We start from the raw sequence: 27125 nt of genomic DNA on the forward strand, positions 1-27125 counted from the left end.
TGAGAGCGTCCGAGTAAACAGGGAACATGGTGAACTCCCTTATTTTTGGCGCTAAACTGTCGCTTTAATGCTTTGGCTTCTTTCACAGTGAGAGGCCAGTTTGAATGAATGAGAGCAGGAATGTGACCCTGAACAACGAATGGTGGACACAAGCCAGGGGGAAACTTTCGCAAGATCAGCTCTTTAGTTTTTGTATGCTGGCAGAAAACACACCGTCGCTGTGCATGGGTAAAAAAAAAAAAGTCTTTATTGCAAATTTTTAAAGCAAGTATGTGAAACACATGACTCCCGAGCTGTTTGCTGTTCCTCCATCAGAGTGGAGTGTCTCTGTTGTCACATGTCTGTGGATTCTGTGTGTCGTACAGCACGTTACAGTGATGTTTCATTACAACGCTACAATACTATGAGGATTAACTAGAACACTACACTAGAACATATATTTATATTTTTTTATATGTATGCGTGTATATGTATATATATAAAAACACTTTACAGATGTACACAAAAAAAAAAAAATATCAAAGATAGAGACATCATATTTTGTCACAAACATTCAGCAGAGTCGTAAATACAGAAGAATCTAATCTAGTCCTGAAAGAAGAATATAATCTTTAACAGTGTCCCGTTGCTGGCTATGTGCTCGTATTTCTGGGGCGAAAACGTAAAAATAAAAAGAACTATCGCCATTTGTTAACACCTGCGTGTGCACACGGAGACCAGCTGCCCTTCGGCAGTCTTCAGCGCTGACTCAGCGTTCAGCTGAAGAACACCAGACGTCCTCTACAGCTGACCCGTGCTCCTCTCTAACCTCCGTTATTACACACAAACGCCCCACAGAAAAGCGTCTCTGCCGTCTGCACTTTCTGGTTTGGCAGGTCGTTAGACACGTCCCTCGAAACCCACACTGAAATAATAAATATGCCGTGTTTACTTTGTACTTGAGCAAGACCAATGAATTCTGGACCGAGCCTGAGATTTTATTCCCTTGTAAAAGCTGACGTTTTCTTTTCCTTCTTCTTCTTCGGCGGATCGTTAAAGCTGGATTTGTGCAGCTGGTACTCTGCTACGGCGGGAAATTGTGCAAAATGTTAAACAGACCTGAATGTGCATTGATGCGCTTATGTCTTAATCACGTAAAGTGCTCGTGTTTGGAAAAAATGGTGGATGGGTGGTGGTGGGTTGGTAAGAAAGAAAAATCTTTTGTATTTATTTTGTGCTATTTAAATTTAAAATCAAAGGGCGTCGTGTTGATTTGAACGTGCAGGTTCACACACTGGGCCAATTTTCTCTGATTGAGATCAATTAAAATGGGCAACAAAAAAAAAAAACCCTTGATAAGTTGCTATCGAGGTTGCCATGTACAACAGACTTAAAAAAGCAGAAATCACTATTTTAACATGTATACTATAATATAATATTTCGCAGTTTAATGCAATGCTTTGAGTGAAGTAAAAAAAACAAAAACTCTGAAGTCAAGTTGCCATTGGATTGTTTAAAAAGTAGAAATGCCTATTTAATATATTGTATTATATTATATTCACATAACTCCTGGAATGTATAATAAAGGCAGACGGATGTTTTCCCCTCACTCCTTCCTCCTGAAGCAATTTTTAGTTCCACTTCGGATTTATTAAAAAAAAAAAAAAAAAAAAAAACCATGTGAGTGCATAGCTTTTGCAGTAACACATTAGCACCACCAAAGCTGACAAATATGTCAAAAATGACTATAGATCAGACGTAATGTCAGATTGTAGCTCGTATGCATTCCTGAATGTGGCTCTTTACCCCTGAATTGCGAGAGGGGGAAAAAAACGATAACGAGAAATGAATCGTTAAGTAACAATACACTGCTAAAATAGTACTGAATTAAGCATGCACTAGCTAAGCTGAATAAATACAGGTCACATGCAGCACGGTAAAGGGAACTGAAGAGTGATGGCGTTTGGTTTTTTTTTCTCTTTGCGTCCTTACTGCGGCACCTCGGAGGTGAACGGTGCTAACTATGAGTATGAGTAGATACACTGGCTGTGCAAGCGTGGTTAGTACGATCGCGCAGCGTTTCAGAGTAATACACGTCGTCGTGGCAGGGATCAGCGTCCCTCTAAACGGCTTACACGGACGGGAGTGAGGGAGAGTCGGCGTCCGTTTTCTGCTCGGGCGAACAGCAGAGGAACAGCCGAGTCCCGAGGCTCCTGAAGGCGAACCTGAAGTACATCATGTGACCCATGGCGACGAAGGAGACGGAGATGATGACGAGCAGACCGAAAGCTTCGGGGTTGGGCGCCAGGATGACCATGATGAAGTGCAGCAGGTCCAAGAGGTAGTTCATGGAGTTCTGGACGCCGTTGACGATCCCTCGCTCCACCTCGGCAACATTCTCCTGGATGAGCTGGGTCACGGTCAAGTCGAAAGACCAAAGACCTGAGAGAGAGAGCGGAGGAAATAACGAGTCAGCTGATGGCTGCCACATGAACACGATTGATGATTGGCCTCAAAGGTTGACTTTACAGCTCCTGTGTCACACCGACAGCTGACTACTGTTTCTCTTTTTCCGTTAACCCAGTGATCCAGTAAAACACCTCGACTACGCATGTAGATTCTTTGGATCTGATATTAAATGCCATACATCATCGTTTCTATAGTAACGGCTCATATGTACGACGGATGCTGCACAAAAGTGTTGATGGAGAGATGTTTTCTTAAAGTAAGCAGGGGACGCTTATTTGACGTTTATGGAAGGAGTCTCCGGCGTCGGCGCTTTCTAACAGTCAGAGGTAAAGCTGTAGCTTTTCAGGGGAGTTTACGGTTTTTTTTGCAGGGGTTCAGACATGACGAGCTGCGTTTGTTTGTTTTTAGGGGAAAACGCCTTTTTAAAGGGGAAAAAAAGTTATTAATTAAAAGGTGTTCAAAGCACACGCATTCAGCATACTTCTAGTGCGGTTAATGTAACCGTGTTCTTTAATGATGCATTGTGGTTTTTATCTCATTTTTATCTAAATGAGCTCAAATCACATGTCTACATCATTAATAGTGACGTTAACTAATGTGTTCTGTCCTTAAATGAAAATAGCAACCGACCAGAATAAATATTTGAATGAACTGAACACCCAGGCTTGGTATAATTCATCTTCATGTTATCCAACCTTTCGCACTAGTGTTTGGGGTGGTGGGGGGGGAAGTCAGCTCGTGTATTTGATTTAAATGAAACACGTCTACGTACCCACTCTAGCAGCAATAACTCCAGCGAAGAGAAGACTGACGGACAGATAGGACTCGACATACGGGACTTCCTCGGCCTGCATGGTGGAGATGTTGAGCGCCGCCTGGGCTTCGGTGATCCTGCTGGCCATGGTGGGAGCCTCGGGCAGCGGCACGTTGTCCCCCAGAAGATGGCTTATCATGCTCTGGAAGGGAGAGACGCTCAGGTCGAAGGGGCTTCCGGGAACGAAGACGGACACGACACAGAGCAAGAGGCAGGACAGCTGAGCCACGCCGGCGAGGAAACCGGTGCGGATGAGGCCGCACTTCTTGCGCACCCAGGTGAAGGCCACGGTGCCGCAGATACCCGACACGGCCGAGGCTCCCATGAGCATGCTGAGGATGGAGCCGTTCAGGCCCTGCGTGTAGGCGTAACCTGTGGTGATGCAGTCGAAGCCCAGGACGGTCATGTACAGGAAGGCTAGCGACATGCCGGCGAAGAAGATGGACTGGTTGTAGTAGGCGACCCAGCCGTCACGGAAAGTGCGCAGGGGTTCGGACATCTGATAACAGCAGCTCTTCTTCTCCTCTGTACTCTCCTCCGACTTCCCCGCAGCACTCTCGTTCATCAGCTGTGAACCTTCAGCCAGGCCTTCGCTGTTCTCCAGTTCTGAGAGAAAGTCACAAGAGAAAGTGTATGAAATGATAAAATGGTAAAAAAAAAAAAAAAACGTCTTTCGTGAAACTGTGCCTCTCCTATAAAATTCTCACCTCTTTGAACGTTCAGCTGCTTCATCTCTTGGTTCCCGAAGTCTTTCTGTCCTGCCTTGATGGTCAGCGCTGGCGTTTTCTGGTACACCTTCCACAGGATGAAGTACTCCAGACACATGGAGCAGAGGTTCCAGCCCGAGATGAAACCACAGCCCATGAAATGGGAACCGAACGCCATGATCTGTCCCACCAGCATCGGGGCCAGGATGTTGGTCAGCTGGTCGATGATTCTCACCGTGGCGTTCATGTCTAGAACAGGAAGTGAATCGAAAAAAAAATTATTTCTCACTCGTTGCTTAAAGAAGCAAGCGGAGAAAATGGAGTCTAAACTTTCGGTTTAGAGTTATTTTATCAAATTTAAACTCGACAAAAAGATCGGGTTCGTGTCAGTCAGTTGAAATAAAACACCGTGTCATGCTGTATCAGGAAAAATAAACTCCAATGATAAGTTATTCTATAACTTTTTATAACCCTTATTTCCTCTGGTGAATTAAATTTCCGATTACGATTCCGAATTCGGCGTTTCCTGTTTTTTAACGTGCTGTCTGTGTGACCCTGTTAAAATGCAGCCGTAAATTCCAGCGGATCAGCAGGTTTATGACGCTCAAAGAAAGTAATTAACATGCCGCAGGTGAACTTGATGTAATTACCCTGAGATTTTATAAAGCTATAAGCAGTCTGACGGTTGCAGATGATGGCGATCAGATTACTTTCTGGGTTTATTAAGCGTTTAAAGTCCGTTTTTCATGAAAAATATGGGACGCTGGGAGCTGTTATAACGCAAGTAAGAACAGGAACTAACATTCTGCGGACGTTCCACAACATTAAACCTAACTACAAACGTATCTCGCGTCCCCTTCTTCAATAAATGAAAAGTTATAACACACATCGTCGCTCAAGTGACACTACAATACTAAAAAGAGTGTTTGTGTAGCATGGATGACGGAGAATGTGTAGAGAAACCGTGTTGATGTCTGACCTGCCAGGCTGCTGCGGTCATCTCCAGCCACCACCACCACCCAGTCCCTCTGAATGGTGATGGACATGGCAGTGCTGGCCAGGTTCGCAATGTTAGCGATGCTGATGACCATAATGTAGCAAAACGTCTGTAAAACAACAACAACGACGGCGGCAAAAGTGTGACACATCTGTGCACATCGACAGCAGCCAACACACATTCAACATTATTATTATTATTTATTTATTTTTTAAAAAATACTGCCAAATTTATGAAGAACACGTCACACTGGAGTTTGATAAAGCAACACAAGTTCCAACTCATCTAATAAAACAACACACTGTACATTTCGAGTTTCTTACTTCAGTATATACACTCCTTTACCATTTTACACGTCCCGCTAACATATAGCTCACTTTGTAGGTGTACATTTACACACTGGAGTCCAGCTGTTGCTCTGTACAAAGTATTGGCACCTCTCTACCCCATCCGTCAATGTAGCATGACCACCACTGAGCCAGATACTGTATTGTTAAACCCCAAAAACACCCTGCACTCGTGAGGAATATCTAAATGAATAAGCTGAGTAACGTGGGAGGTTGTCACGTGACCAGATAGGTTAATCTTGCACAGGCAGTGAGACACCTTTTCAGTCGAAATTTGACTTTGTCTGCTCTAAAGATCATCATTAATAATAATACTAAGGTTAGAATGTGGATAAATGCCTACATTCAGGCGCAGACCAGAAAAACAGCAACCTCATTTATCTAAAAGGACACGCGCTATCTGCGGTATGTTAACCCTTCACAGCCCGGTTTACAGTCAGAAACAAGTCTCTGTTTCTTTTTTTTTTTTAGCTGTGTTGTCAGGTTACAGCTGTGTAATACAGGGACGTGTGCTAATACCAGCTCTAAAACACGCCTCGTTTGCACACGTCGAGGCACCTGTTTTTTGCTGACAGCTCAGTGACGAGTCCCTCCCCAACCTCGGCTTTAACCCCGTTCAACTCTCGGAACATTCCTCACACCCATATCACTGCCGTTACCATAGTTATGCTTTTATAAGAATAACTAATTAACAAGCAAAGAATATAAGGGGATAAAAAAGGGCTGGACATAACACTAGCAGTTCCTTTATGTAAAGATAAGGTGTCAGTGACCCAGAATCCCTTGTGTTCCCTTATCGTTTCCAGGTGAAAGAGAGCTGCTACTTGCCCTTTAACCTATAAACTCGTCTACAAGAAACTGACTTTCTTTAAGCAGTCATTTTAACTCCTGTGTAGTTTAAAAAGAAGGAACGGGTCTTTTTTTGTTTCTGAACTTTGCATTTAACTGTATCCTCGAAAGGGTAAATATAAAATACAGAGTACTATAGATTACAAAGACACAGAGTCCTAAGTCCATACAACTTTAACAGCATAACATCGAATTTCGGCGATGCTTTAACATTAAAAATCATGAACTTTAGGTTTAATAAACCATCAGTAACCAAGTTAGTCAACACAAGTTATTCATCAATTTACTGAGGTTTGTTTCACCTAAAGATTTACAGAAATGCACCAAAATTTTATTATACTGTTTTAAAAGCTGTACAAAACTGTTGCTAAAAACTGCTAAAACCCTGACAACTGTAGTTAATAAATTAAGACCGAAAACTGTAACAATTTTTAGCTAAAAAAAACTACTAGAACCCCAAAAACTGTAGCTAAAAAAACCTACTACAACCCAGAAAATTAACTAAAAAACTACTAAAACCCAGAAAACTAACTAAAAAACTACTAAAACCCAGAAAATTAACTAAAAAACTACCAAACTGCAGAAAACTGTAGCTAAAAAACTACTAAAACCCGAAACTGTAGCTAAATAAAAATACAAATAAAAATACTAAAACCCCAAAATCTATACAAACCTTGAATTTTAACCAAAGGGAGCTCTTACTATATTTTTAAAATCATACATAACCTGTATATGGCAAGAACTACAGTACTGAACCTACTACCACTTTAAACCAGAATTAATCAAACACTCACCAGCAGCCATCCGTTATAGAGGTGTGTGAGTGATTCTTTAAAGTGGAACACCAGCATCAGCAGGACACCACACACGATAACTGAACAGTTCTGGACGAGCAGAGACGTCTGGGCCACTGACAACAAACACAAATCAACAGCTTGAAACCGTAAAGTCTGTAATTACTGTAGGATTGGATATTAGATACAAATGACATGCTGCTTATTATTCCAGAGCTGGAGTGTATGCACACAATAGAACAGTAAACAAGAGGAACTTTTACCTTTGAGTCGAGGGTTTTTGTCCACCCAGTCCCCAATGATGGCCCCAAGCAGCAGCACCGATCCCGCCATCACCAAGCCGTACACAGCGGTCAGGAGCAAACTGTTTCCGTACAGCTCGACCAGAAACACAGCCACGGCAAAGTTCCACATGCGGTCCCCCTGCAAGACAAAACAACAGCAATGTACACACACACAAACTCATGGGGTGCCAATACTTCTAGATCTCCATTATGAATAACTATCAAATTTATTTACGTTATTTTTTTTTTTTTTTTTTTGCCTAATTGTTTCATTTTCCCCATCTTTCATTTCAGGAAATCCTCACGTTTCTAATTAATTAATTAATGCTATATTAATAATAAAATGCGCCACTAATTTGTTGGCGCGTTGCCAATGAGGGAATATTACAGCACAAAATAATCACTACGATTTCTTACATATAATTAATACCGAGACCTGCTCAGGCTGCATGAAAATAAAAATGTATTCCTCACAATCACAGTAACTTAACACCTCAGATATACTTTTATAACAACACACACACACAAAAAAAAAAAAGTTTGGTTACATTTTATAACAGTATCCATATTTTATAAATAAAATCAATATATATTTTTTAAATAATGCATTCTTTTTGTTTATAAATATAAAATGATGAAAAACAACTCATAACCATGCATGTATGCTTTTTGCGTGTACATATACCGAGAAGATAAATATCTGCAAATGTAAAACACGCACAATTAATGTGCATAATTATATGCATGCATAATTAATGACTTATATGCATAATTATATGCATGCATAATTAATGTGTTATTCGCATACATTGTTATTTATAGTTAAAATTACAATAAACTCACCCAGGTTGATAAAGCATGTCCGACATAGATGAGAAACTTCGCAGAATTGAAAAAGTCACGCGTAGAATCTGGAAAGAAAGAAAAAATATACCAATTTAAATAAATGAAAAAGGAAAGAGAAAGCCCAGTATACGTCAACACTTGTTATTGACTTTTATGTCGGTTGTATTTTATCTAAACGCACTTACCACAACAGCCCTTTTTAGATGTTGAGCCTTTCATTTCGACTTCACTTTATAGTTTTTTTTTGTGCAATGAAAGAAATAAAAAAATATATGTATATTCCTTCGTAGCGGTTGTCAATTCGCAGCAAAACATACAACATAAAACCTTAATCTCTTGCAAAAAAAAGCCCGTCTACGTCTACCTTTCCTCTCCTTTCCAAACTTAGCTATCACTGTAGCTGAAGTCGGAAAGAAATAAAACCTCTTGTTCGAGGTTTTATTGCCTGAAAAAAGGCGAATTAAAGAATTCCCGATATACCACGGGAGCCCCTCGAAAAGCTTTTACTCTTATGCGCGCCGCCGACGCGCTTTATGAACGCGCACGGCGCACGGGCTCGACACGTGACGCAACACCAGCCAATCAGATCGCGCGCTCTGCAGTGTGCTTTGTTTACCAAGGTATGCTTTGTCAGAAGGGGGGCGGGGGACGCGCTCTGTCATTGTCTTGTTTCCTAGCGCTATGCTTATTTTTTTGCACAATAATTCGATTTAAGAAAACTTTAAACGCTTTGTAGGTGTTCATATTAGAGGTCTGGGGCCATAAAGAGGCCTTGTGAACGCCATAATTATTGGCACCCTTCACGAAATGAATAGAAATCAATATCACGGACAAAGAGGTCATTTTTCCAGCCTAAACACTATGGACACTATTTTAATATTAAGTATAGGCACCGTTTCTTTAACGTTACAGACTTAAAATTTCCTGTTGTGCTTACACACACATATCTATTACCTGACTTGTGCACGGAAACAATCTGTTATGTTGAAAGCTCTGTGGTGATGAAGGACAACGTTTACATGTCTGCGTTTATTTCAAATATATTTTGTCACCATTGTTTTTTTGTTGTATTTTTTTTTGGGAGGAAATCTAATCGTTCTCGGTGCAAATTTGTACGTTTAAATTGCAAAGGAAGGAAGCTATTGAAGAAAAAAACTCTTTCAGACATTTGATCTTGCTGCGACCTTGACCCTATTTGAATCGCTTCTGATGTCGAATCCATTCATCTGCTGGCTACGATGACAGTTGCATATAAATCCGACAAACCGTTCGTTCTTGAGATATCGCGCTAAAGAGAATCTCAGATGGAATCGCAGGTCGACGGACGGACGCCCGGACGACCCAAAAACATAACGTAAAACATAAAAAGTCGAGATTTACTGATTTCCTTCGTACTCTTGGGTATGTCGATAAACGACAATCGGGCGTAAAAGGCCAGACGTGTTCATGCTCACAAAACTCCGCGAAAGGCAGAGCTCACAGAGATTTGAAAACAAAAAATGGTGATTAAACGGTGAAAGAGCGCCTCCTAGGTGCGGCCTGCACTAAATCGTCCAGTAATGCAGCTCAGCCACTACAGCGCACCGGCTACTACAGACACACGTTAACGCTTCCTCCTTTGATCGGGTGCCATTACTTTTTGTCCTAACTCAACAGCTAGTTTGTATTTGTGTTCATTTATGGATTTGCTTTGGCCCTGCTTACTTTGAAACAACTAAGTGGTTTAAACTTGAAGGTGTCCTTCTTATATAAAATCAGTCACTCTTCGACAGTTACACTTCAACGATATACGAGTCTCCTTACACCTAGGATTGTTAAATTGTTCTCCTGACTAACCTGAATTTACCCCATTTCTTAAAAGATCCTTGTGAACGATTTACGAATAAGTCTGTTCATATCACGTGTTATCAATGACCATTGTGTATAATGTAAATTTTATACAATCAGTTTACCCACTCTTTCGAAGGTTGTTACGAGGTTTATTGTACTTTTATTATTATTATTAAAAAAAAAAAAGAAAAGAGTAGTGCGATAGATATATAATAGCCGTGATTACCTGCCTCCATAAAGAAGTTTAGCAGATCTCCTGGAACAGGGTTAGAGATCACCGTATTATAGTAATACAGGGTAACTGAAATTGTACGCCAAAATACTGTGATTAAAAAAATAAAAACAAACATACCTCGTGTTTCTGTTTGTTTTGATGTGATTACTCAGAAATGCATCGTTGCTGACCGTACCATATTCAGTGAGATCATTGTTTCTCAACCTCAGACCTGGGCAGCCGCAGGAATGTGCATTATATTCTAATGACATAAGCCCGTACTTTAAAGTCCTGTATCCTGACATAGTTCAAAGAATGAATAAAATCCCTCTGTGTTTTCACATAAAGCCACAGAGAATAGAATTTAACTACGTCTACTAACTACTAAATAGATTTTAACTACGTGCTCTCACATTTCTGTCTATTTGGACAAGTATGATTTATTCTGACAGTTCAATTAAAGCAACTTGCACTGACCAAAGTGCATAAGGAATATAAAACAATGAAGCGATAAAATAACACATTAGACAAACAAACAGGAGCATAAAGTATAAGTAATAATTAAGTTGGTTAAAAGTGGCAGTGGTTTTGAGAATGGATGCTGAGTGAAGAGCCTAGAATTGTGTATAACACTTCTACAGGGATGGAAAAAGCACAGGTTAAAAAAAAATTACTTAAAGTAAACATACGGAGTATCGTAACAACTTTATTATTTTTTTTAAAGTGGAAGTTGAGAGTCAGTATTAAACTGACGTAAAAATGTGAAGAAAAAAAAAGTGTCCATATTAAAGGTACCAGGTTACAGTTTTTGTGGCTTTTAGTACGAATATCTCAGTCTTAAGGTTATCTTTAAGCTAGTGTGCTCCAAAACAATGACGGCATTCACATTTAGAAGACACACGCATGAGTTGTAACTCATCGTCAGACTTCTGGCTGCTGTTTCAAAGATGGAATTCATTCTTCAGAAAATGTGCACGTTTGTAGAGTAGTTCTTGAGGATCTGATTTAACATCAGGATTTCAAACTCCTATACGAGCCCAATCTCTTATCCGCGCACCGAGGATAAGATTATCGAGTCACGCAGTCTGTTAGGAACTTCGTAACTCGGATCCTGGCACGACGTTCCCTCCTGGGTGTTTACAGAGAGCGTCTTTTCTCGTAGTTTTACTAACGCGCCTTTCCACTCGGCTCTCGTGATCGGTTTGCTAATCGTGTCTTCCACGTTCACGCACGAAAATCAGTGTATCGTACAGATCTTTTCATTTCTCTTTGGTCTTTAAAACAACTTTTCTGTTCTCTGGCACACACATGGCTAGCCACGGCAGAAATGTTGGATCCGAGACAGCCGTTTCTACATATTTTGGCTCAGACCCGTTCCTCTCATTAGATCACTGAATGTTTTTTACTAGCAGCAGCAACAACAGCAAAAATCCCTGAAGTTCCTGTAGCATGCCTTTTTAATAGCTTAATATAAAACCCATCGAACGGATCCATGTGAAACGGTACCTATCGGTGATATTTCCCTGTTTCTTTTCCTCATTTATCAAGCTGAATTGCTGTAGTTGTACTTGGTGTATCTTCACTTCTTTAAAATCATATACACTGACTAAGCACGGCCACGAAAATCCAAACGCTTCCCTATTCGAATCCAGAGTACTGTTCTCAAATGCTGAAATCTGATTGGTCAGAAGGTGTCGATTAATATTCGACAACTACGGCTGTGACAGTAGTGCAGCTGCAAATCACAGGTTTATATTTGTCTCTATAGTAACAGCTCATTCACGGGGACTTGTACGCCCACATCTGTAATCGTCGGTACGGTGGCGTTGTCTATAAGGAGACGTTTATTGAACATTTAATGGAAAGAGTCTCCAGCGTCAGTGCTTCGTGACAGTCAGCGGTAAAGCTGTAACTTAAAGTCTTCCCGACATCTTCAGGACAGAGGAGTTTCCGCTTCTCCTTTTTCTTTTGTCTTAATAACTTAATCAAGAGAGAGAGAGAATGACGAGAGGCTGGTGAGGGAACGACTGTTTATAGCTGCTGTGACGTAAATGAGACCAGGAAGAAACTTCTGTCGTGAAAATGAAATGTGGATATAAACAGATGAAATGAACGACGTGGGGTTCATTAATAAATTAAAAATAGTAATCATGGTCAAAACGCTGCTGTATAAGAACAACTAATAAAACGTGCTGTTTAGCACCATCTGTGGAATTAAATCTGTGCCAAAAGTATTCCGCGTAACTTTTCAAGAAACGAACAAAAATGTACAGTGAGGAAAAAGAAAAATGCTCTGAAACTGAACACGGTGAACTCGGGGGCAAAAATTCAACGTCGTCTTCAAATAAAAGCTTCTTTTATGCCAATCGTGGTTTATGAACTCGCTGCCAGAGTTTTAATTCACGCTTTCAAACTTTGCGTTTACGCTCCGCGAGTATACGTTCGCCATTCTGGCGCAAACCTCTGGTGTGGGCGGGGCTTAACGGCGATTTACTCTCATTGGCTAGTGAGACTTGGATCGACAGCTCGAGTGTCCAGTTGAAATAAGACTACCCAAAACTCGAACATTAATTACGAACTAATATACTGACTCGGTAAGTAAGTAAGTTCCACTACAAAGCACAAACACTATAACTATACAGAGAACAGAACGCTCTCCCAAAATCACACCACTGCACTCTCTAGTTCCAGGTCAGGGAGCTGTCGATCCGCATCTCACGGAGAGTAAAATGAGAGTAAATCGCTGTTAAGCCCCGCCCACACCAGAGGTTTGTGCCGGAATGGCGAACGTAAACTTGCGGAGCGTGAACGAAAAGTTTTAAAGCGTAAACTGTTAACAAAGAATGATTTATTAATCCTTTGATAACAAAAGATTCAGACTCTTTTTTTTTTTCTTTTTTTCTCGTTGCATATTTTTGTTCGTTTCTTGAAAAGTTACGCTCGATACGTTTGGCGCAGATTTCATTCCATAACCTTCAGAGTGGTAACTGTAACCCTGTGTCACTGATTATTTTCCTATAACAGCACACCGCATTACCTGGTACGCTGTATTATATTTTTAGCATTTTCATCCCCATTAGGGAGAGTAATGCAATTTTCCAATTACCGAAATACTGACAGCGTTTTATTCAAAAATAATATGCTGCTGTGAGGATGTTGTAAGGTGGCCTGAGGGTGAAACATGAGGGAGGTTTTATCCTGTGGTTAGTGGTTTAGTGAAGTTACCTTTCGCAATACTGTCCAACAAAGAGAAATGACTGCGCTGGTGTGTCTCGTTGTCTCTAGCGGTCATGAATATTTGTTGTTTTTCCTTTACAAACAATGACACCTTTGGCTGTGGTTTTAGATAAAAATAATAATAAAAAAAAAAAACGGTGGCCACATTCGGTGCTCACAAAACTAAAAATACACCTGAAATCTGAAAAATAGAAAACAAATTACTCAGGCGGATGACCGTGCTGTTGTTCTCCAACAGGAGGACTTGTTTTAGCGGCTTGTCTTTAGGTCTAGGTGATAGGTTTGGTTGATCGTGTGATATTAGATGTGACTTGCTTTATATTTTCATTTAATGGAACGAATATGATTGCTCTTAGATTGTTCATTTTAAACATGAGCAGTCTAGTATAACGTGTCTTCTTCCCATTTTTTTTCAATGTGTATTCATACTTTCAATTCTGCTCTTTTTTTTTTTTTAAAAAAAAAAAAAAAAAGCTTAGTCATTCTTTTAACTGAAGCATCCTCTTGAACGTGGACGAGATCCAACAACACAGAGATGTTACACGGGTGTGTAACGGAGAAATCGACACTTCATGTGCCACTCTGTCCACGACTGAGGCCAAACAAACCGGTGTGTTTGTGACATTAGAAGGTTCCCTTGAGCAAACACGGGCCATGTGGTCAACCACTAAGCCTTTTAAAGAAGCACTGAGATCAACAGGACTACAGCGCACAGTATAACCCGAGCAAAATCGAGCGCACCGCACAGACAAACACCGTGAATCAGTATATGATTGTGAGTTACTTATGAATGTAGAATATTGCAAAATAGTGGATTGGGAAAGAACTAGCATTAAAACTCAATGCTGGTCCGGATCTGTGCGAACAAATACGTATCCAGCACTTGCATTTAAGTGCTCATCTTATGACCGACTGATTGTGTGTCACTTTAATGATGTGCGATTAAATTAAATCCAAACATGCTATCTAATACAGAATCTGGCATCTATAATAATGCGTCCAGAATTTTCTTGTTTGGGGAATAAAAGCTAAATCGTGTAAGTATTTGAGTTCACAGAATAATATGTTTCTAAATGTGTCTGAATGGTCGTTGTTCAAAATCCACTTTGTCCCGATATTTCGGTAATGTAAATTTCAAGCTGCAAATATCAAAACGTTAATGCTTAGTATCTCAAAAAATGGTCTCTTTAACCAGATAAACCCTTATAAATCCAAGCTATTATATGAAACTCATTTTTTTTTCACTGGTTAAAATTGAGAGACAGTGGTTGCTAGGCAACACTGTAATGACTGAGGCTCTGTAATGACTGTCATTCTGGCCTTTACAATGTAAGGCCAGAATGACAGTGGACAAATACAGAAAAAAAGCATCAGGAATGTCAACATTTTCCTCAGATATTTGGTGATTGATTTATTAATCAATTCATCTTCAATAACCACAAAACAGGAAAAAGATAGCTCGTGTATGATTTACTAAGTTAAATCAATGTTGAATTGTAGTTAACCAAAACCCTGCAGTACCAAGAGTGACCACTAGTGCCCGCTGTAAACAGATCACTCCTTACACACCTTAAACTAGAGTTTACTAATGTACTGTACATAATATTAATGCAACAGTTGCTTCGAAATGCGATCATGTGTTCACCATGTTTCTAATGAAAACGTTGACATTCTTGATGTCTCATTTCCTTATAATGTCCTTACATTCTGTATAAAAGGCTCAGCGGCGATGTGCTAGGCAGCTAAAGCTGTTCTCACAGTTTACTCGCAATTTTCACAATTCATGTACGATACAGCGGCTATAAACAGTCATTCCTTGACCAGTCTCCCTTTGTTTTTTCCCTCTCTTGAAGTTGACAAGACAAAAAAAATGCAGCTTGTAATATTACAGAGAAACCACATAGTGTAAACTCCTATGTCCTGAAGATTTAAGTCAGAAAAAATAAAGTTTTACCTCTGTTTACCTGTCTGTTACAAAGCGCTGACACTGGAGACTCCTTCCATAAATGCTAACCACCTACTTACAGAAAACTACACCATATCAATAGTCATACCTTTTCTTTGCTAAATTACAGGGTTTAAATTTATTAATTTGTTTATCATTAGCCTTAGCTCATGTGGAGCGTCCACTGTACAAGTCCCTGTGTATGATAGAAGCGATAATTAATTAGGATGAGTGCATTACTATACAGTGGTGCTTGAAAGTTTGTAAACCCTTTAGAATTTTCTCTATTAGTGCATAAATATATCAGAAAATCATCAGACTTTCACACAAGTCTTAAAAGTAGATAAAGAGAACCCAATTAAACAAAGGAGACAAAAATATTACACTTGGTCGTTTGTTTATTGAGGGAAATGATCCAATATTGCATATGTGAGTGGCAAGAGTATTCTTCTAAATAAATAAATAGATAAATAAATAACACCACAGAAGAATAAGGTATCACCTAGTGTTAAGGTTGACTCATCTAGCTAGAACACTGTTACTTGGCAACTGGAAAATATGGACACCTATGACTAGCTAGCTAGCTTGTGCATATAATAAAATGTTTTGGGTATTTTTCAGACAACATACAATTTCAGTGTAAATCAGTGAGGACCATCAAGAATATTAAGACTGTCCCTCAGACGTGTAGGTAAATCATTTAAAAAAAAGTCTCAGGACTACTAAAATTAATTAAACTTAGGGTCGATTAGAAAGAAACGTCAATACTGAATCACAACTCATGAACTCGAATCGAACCGATTCTTCTTAATAAATCACTTGATTCATTTGAATCGAAATTTGTGTTGCATCTACGTGTTTTAAGAACTCTAGTACGATACTAACAATCTAACAGTTAAAATGTAGAGACTTTTGTGCTCTAATAGTGTATAATTTACTTTGATATATTTATGTTATAGCCAAAAAATGCGCTAATAGATTAGCATAGTTATTAGCATGTTATGATGAAAAATTCTTTCCACATAGAGTGGCGCAGGGATGACGTAATTTTGTACGCGAAAACCCGGAAACGATTTAGCATTTTAGCTCTTCCGGTTCCACCGTCCGGAAGTTAGGGTTTGTTTTTTTTAATGGGCTTTTGGTTAAAAGCCTGAAATAAGGTCTGTAGTGAACACAAGCTCAAAATATTTACACGTATGATTCTATGACATAAAATATACCAATCATAACTCGTGATTTAAAAAAAAAAAAAAGCATTTACGTGTACTGAAAAAGGTGGTTGCTGACATGTTGCTAAATGGGACTACAGACGTTGTCGGGGATATTAGGGGGAAAAATTGTAGATAAACTAGTTCACAATCCCACAATCCAAAATGTGGATGAAGATTCATCCAGAGAGTAAATCCGTATTATGGAAAATGTTTTTAAATCAAGTTTGGAAACGTTCTCGGAAGCTTGGTGACGGTGACGTTGAAGTCGAGCGACCGTGGTGTAGTTCGTTCATAGCATACGGTTAGATCCTTATTTCTGGGGGTTGTATTTAGGCTTCAAACTTTATAAAAGTTGTGTTCATTTGTGAACATTATCTTGATGGACAAAACGTGTTAGTATCTGTAAACTTGCGATAATCCAAAATCTTACTGGGTTTTTGTCGAAGGAACTAGCCTGATGCTAACTTCCGGGTTCCGGTACAAAATGACGTCATCCCTGCGCCACTCTACTAGACGAATATAGAAAACGGAAACGTACCAATCAGAACACGGGTAACATGTTCAATATCCAATCAGCGGCTTCGTGCTTGGCCAATCGTAGAGCAGGAGGAGGGATTTGCCGGAATACGGTTAGGGGTTTTAAAAAACATGATACTAACGCCGGTTGTTAAGACTTCCGCTTGTACATTTTCGGCGATGCTTTCCTAAACATTTCTTTTCTTCTATTTACATAAAAAATGTCTACTAATCTTGTTCACGAAGAGCGCGCTACCAAAGACGAGCTAAATAAGCAGGTTAGTGGAATATAAATGATGAAAAACATTGCTAAATTTCCTGTTTATTAGTTAGACTATTAGCACATGTTTACACTTCCATGATTTTTATAGATCAAGGAACAGAAGGTTGTGATTGATGAGCTGTCAAATCTGAAGAAAAACAGGGTAAGGGTTGATTTTTTTTTTTTTTAAATTCTTCCCCACACTCTCCTCAGGGATTAAGATTTAATCTGGATTAAAATAAAGTTTATGCAAAGTGTATAAATTTACACCACATGTTAAACCCGGTTTAGAAGTTGCATCTACACTGAAACTTCATCCTGTTTTTTTTTTTGTTGTTTTGGTTTTGTTTTTTTTTTAGGTCGACAGCGATCTAAGATTTACTTTAACCCCATTGCTCTTATCTCAGATTTAAATTGTAGTCAGGGATTTATTTAAATCCGGCACACGATGTAGATTACATTTTCTAAATTACAGGCAAATGAAATTAAAGTTATACGAGTCTCCACTCAAAATAGAGGGGAAAAAGTGCAAAGAGCGGTTAATTAATCGTGAATATAATCCGTCATGGACTGTGTGTCTGAAATAGTGTCGTACACCATGATACCTACAAACACCAGGGTGCATTATGGGTGTTTTCAGCCTGTTAGGGCAACTAATTAGCGAATAGGGTTGAGTAAGGGTTTATTCCTGGGCAGGGAGTCTGGTCGTGAGAGCGTACGCTCCTGTCTCCCAAAAATAAGTTCTCATTATGTGGTCTTAGACTTTAAGTGTTAAAGTTTATCTTCTCCTTTCTCTCCGACAGAAAGTCTTCGTCCAGCAGCCGAATAGCAACATCTTCTTCCTCGCCGATAAAGGAGAGATGCTGAGCACCTGCAAGAGTGAGACTTCCCCTTCATCCTGTTCTCATATCACGCCGTTTTGTTGAGCTTAGCTGAATAAAATGTTTCTTTCTGTACAGGGGATCTGGACAAAATGAAGAAAGAATACCAGGACATGTAGAGTCTGGGCGAGTGTGTGTGTGTGTGTGTGTGTGTGTGGAAAATGTGTGGGATCTGCTGTGTGGTGAGTTTGACCTCGTCTCAGTGTGCGCTTCACGATCATGTCTACGAAAGGCTGCGTCATCGGGGACCCGATCGCAGCCAGGACGTCACGAAAAGGTCCTCGGATCCAGACTACAGTTGCCTTTTCTCCGCTCACGTCCTCCACATGAGAGGAAGTCTGACTCCACAGCCTCTGCAAGACGACGACGGGAACCTCCTCCTCTGGAACGGGGAGGTGTTCGGCGGTCTGACGGTGGAACCTGAGGAAAACGATACCAAAGTTATTCTCGATCAGTTGTCATCATGCAGAAGTCCGTCGGACGTGTCGTCCGTCCTGAGTCGGGTGAAGGGTCCGTGGGCGATTATCTATTACCAGAAAGAGGAACATTGCATCTGGTTTGGGAGGGATTTCTTTGGGAGAAGAAGCTTGCTTTGGAGCTGGGGGTCGGACGAGAGTTCCTTCACGCTGACGTCTGTGTCTCGTCGCTCGCCCGATCTCGGTTCCTCAAACTGTTTAGAAGTACCAGCGGTTGGTGTTTACAGACTGGACTTGAAGAGCTGGTCACAGCGGGGAAGTCTGAAAGTTGAGGTTTATTCATGGGGTCATCTTGATTCTCACTTCACCTGGGAAGGTCTTCCCAGTTCCGTCTCCTTCGTCATGAACGATTCTGGACTGGTCCTGTCGTCCCCGGTTCCGCCGATGAACATGAACGTGATGGACGCGGAACCAAACTCTTGTAATTCCGGTCGAACATCACTGGATGACCTTAGGGAGCTTCTAAAAAGCACCGGGAAGCGAGAAATGGCTCGCCGTCTTGTAGACGTCCTCGGCGAGGCTGTACGCAGGAGGGTGCAGCACCTTCCCCACACGTCGAACCCCGATCAAGCGCAGGTCGCCATACTTTTTTCCGGAGGAATCGATTCCATGATCCTGGCTGTTCTTGCCGATCGCTACGTACCTCCGGACCGACCCATCGACCTCCTCAACGTGGCTTTTAAACTCCAGGAATTGAAGACGAAGCAGGGGTCAGGGAAGAAAGGATGCCACGGTCAAAAAGAGCACGCGATTCAACCGAAGTTCGACGTTCCGGACAGAATAACCGGTCGGGACGGTTTACGGGAACTCACAGCGCTCAGTCCTTCGCGGAAATGGAACTTTGTCGAGATCAACGTTACTCAAGAGGAGCTTCGGGAAATGCGAGGGAAGACCATCTGCCACCTGGTGCATCCTTTAGACACCGTTCTGGACGACAGTATCGGATGCGCCGTGTGGTTTGCAGCCAGAGGAACCGGATTCGTATCGGAGGGAACGCGAGAGAGGCGGCACAGCTCGACGGCAAAGGTAGGAAACTTTCCACCAGTGTTAGTGTTGGGCACGGTCTTTGTAGGTCACTTAACAAATATAAGATGAGATGATGTACACCAGATTTATATATATATATAATATGGGAGTATAACACGGAATGGGAAGTAAATAACATAGGCATTATTAATTTGGTGGTTCTACAGGAGTATTCTACTAACATTCGCGACGGCTCAGCTACGAAGGTCTGGATCAGCGACTAACGTTACAAAAAATTTGTATGATTAGTTTATAAATCGGTCCGTACAGGATTTTGCAGATTTTTTTGTGGAAAACTACTCGAATTGGCGAAACCACAGTCGCACGAAATTGTTCTGCGCGCTCTTTCGCAGTGACGTTCGAGACCTTTTAGTCTCGAGACTCATGTTCGACACGCGCGAATCGAAGAGGGCTTTGGCTGACCCCGCTTCGATTCGCGCGTAGTGTCGTCATGACGTCACACTACGCGTCTCGGACCGAACCTGCGGAAAAATTGAGAAAACTTGCAAGCTTCTCGGAATATCACGGCGCAAAAATATTTTGTTTCTTTATCGGTGCTTCATGTAAGCGATTTGTGACTGGCACTACGTAAGGCGAAACGTTTTCAACTCGAACGACCTCGTAGAAGAACGTACCGCGCGGGATCACGTCAAATCGCTAACGGTCCGATCCGGGTAACCCCGTAATCGGCGAACGGAGAACGGGGCACTTTATTTAGTTCTGCGGATGATTTGACCTGTTGTCCATTGGCAGGTCGTTCTGACGGGCATCGGGGCAGACGAGCAGCTAGCCGGTTACTCCAGACACCGAGTGCGGTTTAAAACCTCAGGTCTACAGGGACTGGTCAAGGAGCTGGATATGGAGCTGGGCAGAATATCCTCCAGGAATCTCGGACGAGACGATCGGATCATCGCGGATCACGGTAAAGAGGCCCGGTAAGTTTTCAGCTCCGATCATCCTGAGAACTTTGAACGGACGTGTAACGTCCTTAACCACGTCCTCGCGGAGGGGCTTCAAAAGAACGTCTTAACAGGTTTGCCATTTAGTAACAAATGTGACACAGAAACGCTATAATCAGAATTTATAGTTATTGTTTATTATTGTTTTTTTTTTTTAGTTCTAAGTGACTTTAAATATCATGGTAAAGGTGTTCACAAACTCATTCCCGTGCTCAGATTTCCGTACTTGGACGAGGACGTGGTGAGCTTCCTGAACACGCTGCCGGTTTGGGAGAAAGCAGATCTGTCTCGGCCCCGGGGACTCGGAGAAAAGCTCCTCCTGAGGCTGGCGGCCGTAGAGCTCGGACTCGGACCTTCTGCCGTACTGCCCAAGAGAGCCATGCAGTTCGGTTCTCGGATAGCCAAGCTGGAGAACAGCCACGAAAAGGCGTCGGAAAAATGCACGAGACTGATCGCAAATTAGAGCGTGAGTCCTGTGCGCAACTGAAGAATCTGTGTTTGAATACTATATTAAATAAAGCTCTGGATTTTGAAGCTGTTCTCTGAAGTATCTGTCGCAATCTGTATAAGAGGCGAGGTTTCCGACATCGAACCGTCCGGATATCTCATGGACATACACCGGCCTCCTGAAACAAAACGAAACAGGAAAACATACAAGACACGACGTGACGTTATACAAAACATATACGCCGTTTTAAGTCGGATAAAATGATTCAGAATTGACGTGAATCACCTTGAGAGAAGCCATGACAGGAAGTTCCCCGGTGCATCTCTCTCCTCAAGTGGTCTGGTCTGTAACGAAGAGGGTTGAAGCGTTCAATTAGGACGGTGTATTTATTTATTTATTTATTAATTTATTTATTTACGGTGATGTTTTCTGTAAGACCATTAACACATTAGGAATCAGTTCTGATCCGACTCCTGTTCTTCCTGCAGTGAGGAACATCTCAATTTACAGCTTTAAACAACTCTAAAACCTTTTTTATATTAACAACAACAACAACAAAAAAGCAGTGTGGCGTGCGTTTCCTCTTCAGTGATGAGATGTTTAATGAATTAATCGGCAGCGTTAACGTTTCTACATCTGAACTGAGAAAACTCCAGTACCTCCTTCTCCTTCAGGAAGACGTCCAGCAGAGGAAGCGTTGCTCTCGAAAACGAGTAAAAACAGGGACACTGAAAGAAAACACGGCAGAATAAAAGCCCTCGGTGTGTTTTCTCAGAGCTGTAGGGAGACGTGACCGGTATCATACGCGGTGTGGTGTGTACGTACGGCGCTGCGTGAGTGTGTCTCGGTCGGAAGAGGCTTCTCCCTCATACGCTGCACTCGAAAGTCTGAATCCACCTCCAGGATGCCGTACTTTGACGTTTCTGCAAATGCGAGCGTGTCACGTAGCCATGAGAAGATAACATGGAGAAAAGATGTCAAAATGGAGCTAAAGATGGAGCGGACCTCACGTGAAAAGGGAGACCGTTTGGGATCGACCGCGGAAAAGGCTCGATCAGCCTTCGTCTTAGTACGACGGCGGGGGACGGATAAAAGAAGTTGATTGAGTGATCGCAACGCTCTAGGAGGAGAGTAAAGGCGAAGGTGGTCAACGATGTACTGTGGAGCAGAACCAGAAAGAGCGTCGTGTACGTCAATTAGAATTTGAAAAGCAATTCTAAACTTGACGGGAAGCCGGCGAAGAGATACCGGAATAGGGGAAATACAGTACGATCCGTCTTTTTGGTTGCTGTTACTGCGTTTTGCGCAAGCTGCAGACGAGATACGCTAGGTTGAGGATTGCCAACGTACAAAGGATACAAGAACGATGATAAAACTCCAACAGACCAGAACAAACGGCAAAAGACGGATCATTCGTACCAGTATCGTACCGATCACGATAGCACGGGCTTGCAGTTAGGCCAACAAGATTTTCAATTGCACGAAGAAATCAGTCCACGGTGCCCCGAAAACACAACACGGAAAGTCCATAATGCGGAAAGAATGGCTTCGCGTGAAGAAGAAAGAGCCATTTTAAAATAAACCCCGAAACCGGCGTTCACTCAACCGGAAACGATTTAAAGTCGTGATGAAGAAGTAGAGCCAGATATCAAAACATAACGTCTACATGCACAGTTACAACTGGGCTTCAAGCTCCTCCGATCTGATTAAGCATGAGATAAATCATGCTCACCCTCGTCCTCGCACTGGTACGAGAGCACCAGGTTGCCGTCTTGGCTTTTCTTCTGCAACTCAGCGAAGCGCTCTGTGAACGTTCTGAGACTGAAGTCCTCTTTAAACAGCGTGTCGCTGGAGAAAAACACAGCACTCGAATCAGCAATAATTCGATCTGGAATCATAGCGTGGCAGTCAGGATGTCCTTTTTTTTAAAAAATGATAACAGACTACAAAGCCGTGTTTACACTGCCGAAACACTAAAATCCCAACGTATATCGTTTTTAAGTTTTAAGCATTTGGGTTTTTTCCCCATGCGTATCAGTGACCATTTCATTTTTTAAATATATTATTTCTCTCTCTTTTTTTTTTTTTTTTTTTTTTTTTTTTTTAAAACTGCATCAACAAATCACTGCTGGAATTCACTGCTTTCATTAAACACTTCATCCTCTGTAGCGATTCCCCCACCCTTTATAAATAAGAAATCTAAAAAAAATAAAACAAAAAAAATCTCTTGGGAACGTTCAGGAGAATTTGTAGGGGAAGTACAGGAAAACGTACCCTCCGATCACGATGACATCATCGTGCACTGCAAAGTGATTCACTGCCAGCTGAAGGCATGCGACTGCCCCGAGTCGCTCCTGCACAAACACGCAAAAAATTAAAAAAAAAAAATTCGGTCATAAAGTGGTCATAACGTGCCATCAAGAAGCATGGAAATGTTCTATTAATACGCTGAGAGTTTGATGGCCAATAATCTGTCTAGACTCTGATTTTTCACATTGGATCAGGAGTGTATAGTTTTGTAGTCAGTCCTGGATTTGATTGGACCGTACCTCATTATTTCTCGTCCCATCGTTAAGAACTTGAACACCGGGGAACTCTTGAGCCCAGAGCTGGAATGCCTCATGGTAAAGAGCATTGGTCTGTGGAGAAGAAGAGTCAATGTTAAAAGAAGGTTTAATAATAATAATAATAATAATAATATTAACAATATACCGGTCATAGTATCATAGTCCACGATGATTAAAGTGTAGACTGCTTCTCTATAATAATAATAATAATAATAATAATGAAAAAAAAAAATAAACCACGTCTTTTAATCGTACAGGAACTTAAAGTAGCGTCGTAAATATGACAAAACAATTAACCCCTGGTAATGTCACGGTCTAAAGAGTTACCATGTTAAAACATTACGCAATATCTGATCTGACCTGGCTGTCACTAAACTGTCTGTCCGGCGCTCTCGCCTGCTCATCAGATCTTGTAGATCTCTAACTAGATGAGCCCAGTCTCTGCGTCCTACAGCTGCACTGTACTCTGGGGACAATTCCGAGTCCGGCTTTTGCACGGACGTAAAATTGGGAAAACGGTGAGTGAGAAGAAAATCTCTTGCTCTTTTGTTTTTAGGAGCTGCATAGTGAAACCTGAGGGTCAGCCATCACGTATGTCTGAAATGTTTCTCGTATTAAACTCCATCATAACTGGCAAAATCAATATCCTCCTGCGACATCAGAGAGGGACACGGTTGCTGATTTCGCACAGGAATTGCTATAATACGTGACCATTAGCATACCTGATAATCTCTCTCCTTTTCCGTCGAGCTACACATGCTACTCCTGATATCAGTGGTCCCTCCTGACCCCTTCTGCTCTCTGGACCTGCCTGCTCCATCCTGATACCTTACGTCTGGTTGGAGTTCTCATCGTTCGGAAACCACTCGCTATTTAGTTTGACAGCCTACGTGACAGTCATGAGATTATTGAGGATTGAAGCACTTAAAAACCATGAAGATGGCTTTGAGATTGCGATTTCCACGAACAGTTTTCACACTCAGGTTTCCATCAGGGAACAGTGGAGAAGTTCAACAAAACATGTGAAAACTGTAATGAATTTTCCCAGTTACACAATTTGACCACGTAGTACGAGCACATTTATAGAAGGGATTTATTGATTGATTTATAATCGCACTATCCGGTGTCACCCGGATGAGGACGGGTTCCCTTCTGATTCTGGATCCTCTCAAGGTTTCTTCCTCAGGGACTTTTTCCTCACCACCGTCGTCTCCGGCTTGCTCGTTAGGGATAAATTCATACATTTAAAATCTATAACCGGAATTTATATATTTCTGTAAAGTTGCTCTGGGACCATGTTCACCATTAAAAGCGCTGTACAAATAAAACTGAATGCAAACACAGCTCCAACCCAGAAATTAGTACCAGAATCACCAAGCAAGTAAGAAATATTCCGATATAAACATGTTTTATGTGTTTCAGGGTGGGGTTTCTGCTTCTTGGTTGAGAAAGGAAACCTTAGAGAACACTCACCACTACAAACACTTGATCCACACAAGCAGACAGAGTGAGAGCTCTCAGCCAATGGGAGATGAGGGCGCATGCTCCGACCGGAAGTAGCGGTTTAGCAACACCCTGTAAATGCTGAAAGAGTCCAGTCTGGTCCTTCTCAATGTCCCTCTGCAGCCTCGTCCCATAACCTGCAGCCAAAATAACAGCTTTCATCATCGCCTCTTTCTTATAACATCAACAATCTAAACACTCTATAAATAAACCATAAGCTCTTCCAATCACAACTCCGTCGAACGTTTCTAAGTTCAAGTTCCACTTCCGCTTACGTCACGACGAGAGCCATACGCAACTGTTTTTGTGCTCAAAAACGAGCAAGGGCGCCATCTTGTGGTGGATTTTCCCACAACGCGCTCGCTCTCGCAGTCTCTGTCAAAAATAACATATATACAGCTCGCTAATCACGCTAGCTGTGTAATAATTAAACAACGTGTTTATGCTTGAAATATGATGTATTTTGGAAGCGTTTATTGAGAACTTAAAAGAGGAAAATATCATCAGAATCTGAGACTTTAAAGAGAAATCACTCATGAGCATGGAGTCGTTAAACTTTTCCTCAGCACAAGCCTTCTTTGAGAAATACGACTGGAGAGAAGTTCAGGAGCTGCTCAGTCTCACCTCCTGCAGCTGGTTCAATAAAGTTGCGTCTGTTTTTACAACAGAGTGAGAAAAGCAACTCTGTTTGTTGGACTTTTGTCATAAAAAAATCACTCCATGAGGGTTAAAGTCTTTCAAGATCTTAAACTAGCCAGAAGGCAGAGGAGAGAACACACTTTCTGGAACCCCAGACACTGACACTAACCACTACACCACAGATGCATGTCTTGTCGGTTACGATTTTCACTCCCTTGAATTGTCGATCTTGCGACATGCTCTTCAAATAATGATTCCATGTATTTAGGATATTATTGCCGAAGGCCACGGAGGTAATATCTAACGCATAATTAATTCAGTTCAGCTTATTGCTGGACGAATAGTTGATCAGAAATACTAAATGACCCGAATTTCCCCTTTCGAGTTGATCCGCTAGTCTTCCCCACATATATGGGGAATAATACAGGTAGCTCAATCTAAACAATTAATTTTCTTTACATATAATGGTGGAGGCTTTGAAAAAAATTACTGATTTGAGAGAACAAATTCTGAGCTATAAAAATACAGTTCACACTACACACATTCATCAAGTCTGTCCCTCTGTGGGTTAAGAGTTAGCGTTCATACCAGAAGGTGTGGGTTCTCTTCTGCCCTTTGGCTGGTTTAAGACTAAAAAGTGCAGTGTCTTCATGAAGCGATTTATGACGACAAAAGTCAAACACACACTTTTTGCTTCTGTCCCTGTGTGGTGTAGTGGCTAGTGTTTGTGGTTTCGTTTGTGCAGGTTCTAACCCTTCTATTAGACCCTAAGTCCACAAAACACACACTCACACTCAGATGCTGTTTCTCACCATCTGCACTGTAGTGGTTAGTATCAGTGTTCCAGAAGGTGCGTGTTCTCTTCTGCCTTTTGGCTGGTTTAGGACTAAGAATTGCGGCCTCCTCATGAAGTAATTTATGACGACAAAAGTCCAACACTCTTGTCATGTATGTCCCTCTGTGGTGTAGTGGTCAGTGTTGCTGTTCCAGGAGGTGTGTGTTCTCCTGTGGCTTGTTTAAGACTTTGAACATGCTGCAGCCTCATAGAGTGATTTTTTTTATGACAGAAGTCCAACAAAGAGTTGCTTTTGTCACTCTGTTGTGTAGTGGTTAGAGTTCATGCCAGAAGGTGTGGGTTCTTGTCTGTCTTTTGGCTGGTTTAAGACTTGAAGTTGCTGCTGCTTCAAGAAGTGATTTATGATGACAAAAGTCCAACACACATGTGGGGATTCTGTCCCTTGGTGGTGTAGTGGTTAGAGCTCATGTTTGTGGTGTGGGTTTTTCAGGTTCTAATCTGCCTTTTGGCAGGTTTAAGAATAAAAAGT

At 41.4% G+C, this 27125-nt stretch overlaps 4 protein-coding genes across 5 annotated transcripts; 2 read left to right on the top strand and 2 right to left on the bottom strand.

The window, feature by feature from the left end:
* Nucleotides 1-231: 231 nt before the first annotated feature.
* On the bottom strand, nucleotides 232-8614 carry slc40a1 (solute carrier family 40 member 1). Its single transcript, XM_053626185.1, has 8 exons — nucleotides 8272-8614; nucleotides 8084-8151; nucleotides 7220-7379; nucleotides 6957-7072; nucleotides 4949-5075; nucleotides 3970-4218; nucleotides 3221-3868; nucleotides 232-2421 (listed from the first exon to the last, which is right to left on the bottom strand). The coding sequence occupies exons 1-8, from the start codon at nucleotides 8303-8305 to the stop codon at nucleotides 2111-2113; spliced, it is 1713 nt and encodes a 570-aa protein (XP_053482160.1). The 5' UTR covers nucleotides 8306-8614; the 3' UTR covers nucleotides 232-2110.
* An 8567-nt stretch (nucleotides 8615-17181) lies between these two features.
* Nucleotides 17182-18397, top strand: LOC128608472 (ASNSD1 upstream open reading frame protein-like). Its single transcript, XM_053626196.1, has 4 exons — nucleotides 17182-17317; nucleotides 17411-17464; nucleotides 18105-18180; nucleotides 18261-18397. Exons 1-4 carry the CDS (start codon nucleotides 17261-17263, stop codon nucleotides 18299-18301), a joined length of 228 nt encoding a protein of 75 aa, XP_053482171.1. The 5' UTR covers nucleotides 17182-17260; the 3' UTR covers nucleotides 18302-18397.
* Nucleotides 18344-21419, top strand: asnsd1 (asparagine synthetase domain containing 1). The gene is made up of 3 exons (XM_053626191.1): nucleotides 18344-19684; nucleotides 20438-20619; nucleotides 20860-21419. The coding sequence occupies exons 1-3, from the start codon at nucleotides 18344-18346 to the stop codon at nucleotides 21104-21106; spliced, it is 1770 nt and encodes a 589-aa protein (XP_053482166.1). The 3' UTR covers nucleotides 21107-21419.
* Nucleotides 20847-25399, bottom strand: zgc:136439 (uncharacterized protein LOC678627 homolog). 2 transcript variants are annotated; one of them, XM_053626194.1, is made up of 8 exons: nucleotides 25132-25399; nucleotides 23641-23730; nucleotides 23366-23445; nucleotides 22824-22939; nucleotides 21917-22014; nucleotides 21751-21819; nucleotides 21377-21435; nucleotides 20847-21269 (listed from the first exon to the last, which is right to left on the bottom strand). In XM_053626194.1, exons 1-8 carry the CDS (start codon nucleotides 25324-25326, stop codon nucleotides 21149-21151), a joined length of 828 nt encoding a protein of 275 aa, XP_053482169.1. In that variant the 5' UTR covers nucleotides 25327-25399; the 3' UTR covers nucleotides 20847-21148. The 2 variants fall into 2 exon arrangements, with proteins under 2 accessions (XP_053482169.1, XP_053482170.1); XM_053626195.1 differs by lacking the exon at nucleotides 25132-25399 and adding an exon at nucleotides 24381-24539.
* Between the last annotated feature and the right edge of the window lie 1726 nt (nucleotides 25400-27125).

This window comes from Ictalurus furcatus, chromosome 6 (genome assembly GCF_023375685.1).
Source record: "Ictalurus furcatus strain D&B chromosome 6, Billie_1.0, whole genome shotgun sequence".
Classification (NCBI taxonomy): domain Eukaryota; kingdom Metazoa; phylum Chordata; class Actinopteri; order Siluriformes; family Ictaluridae; genus Ictalurus; species Ictalurus furcatus.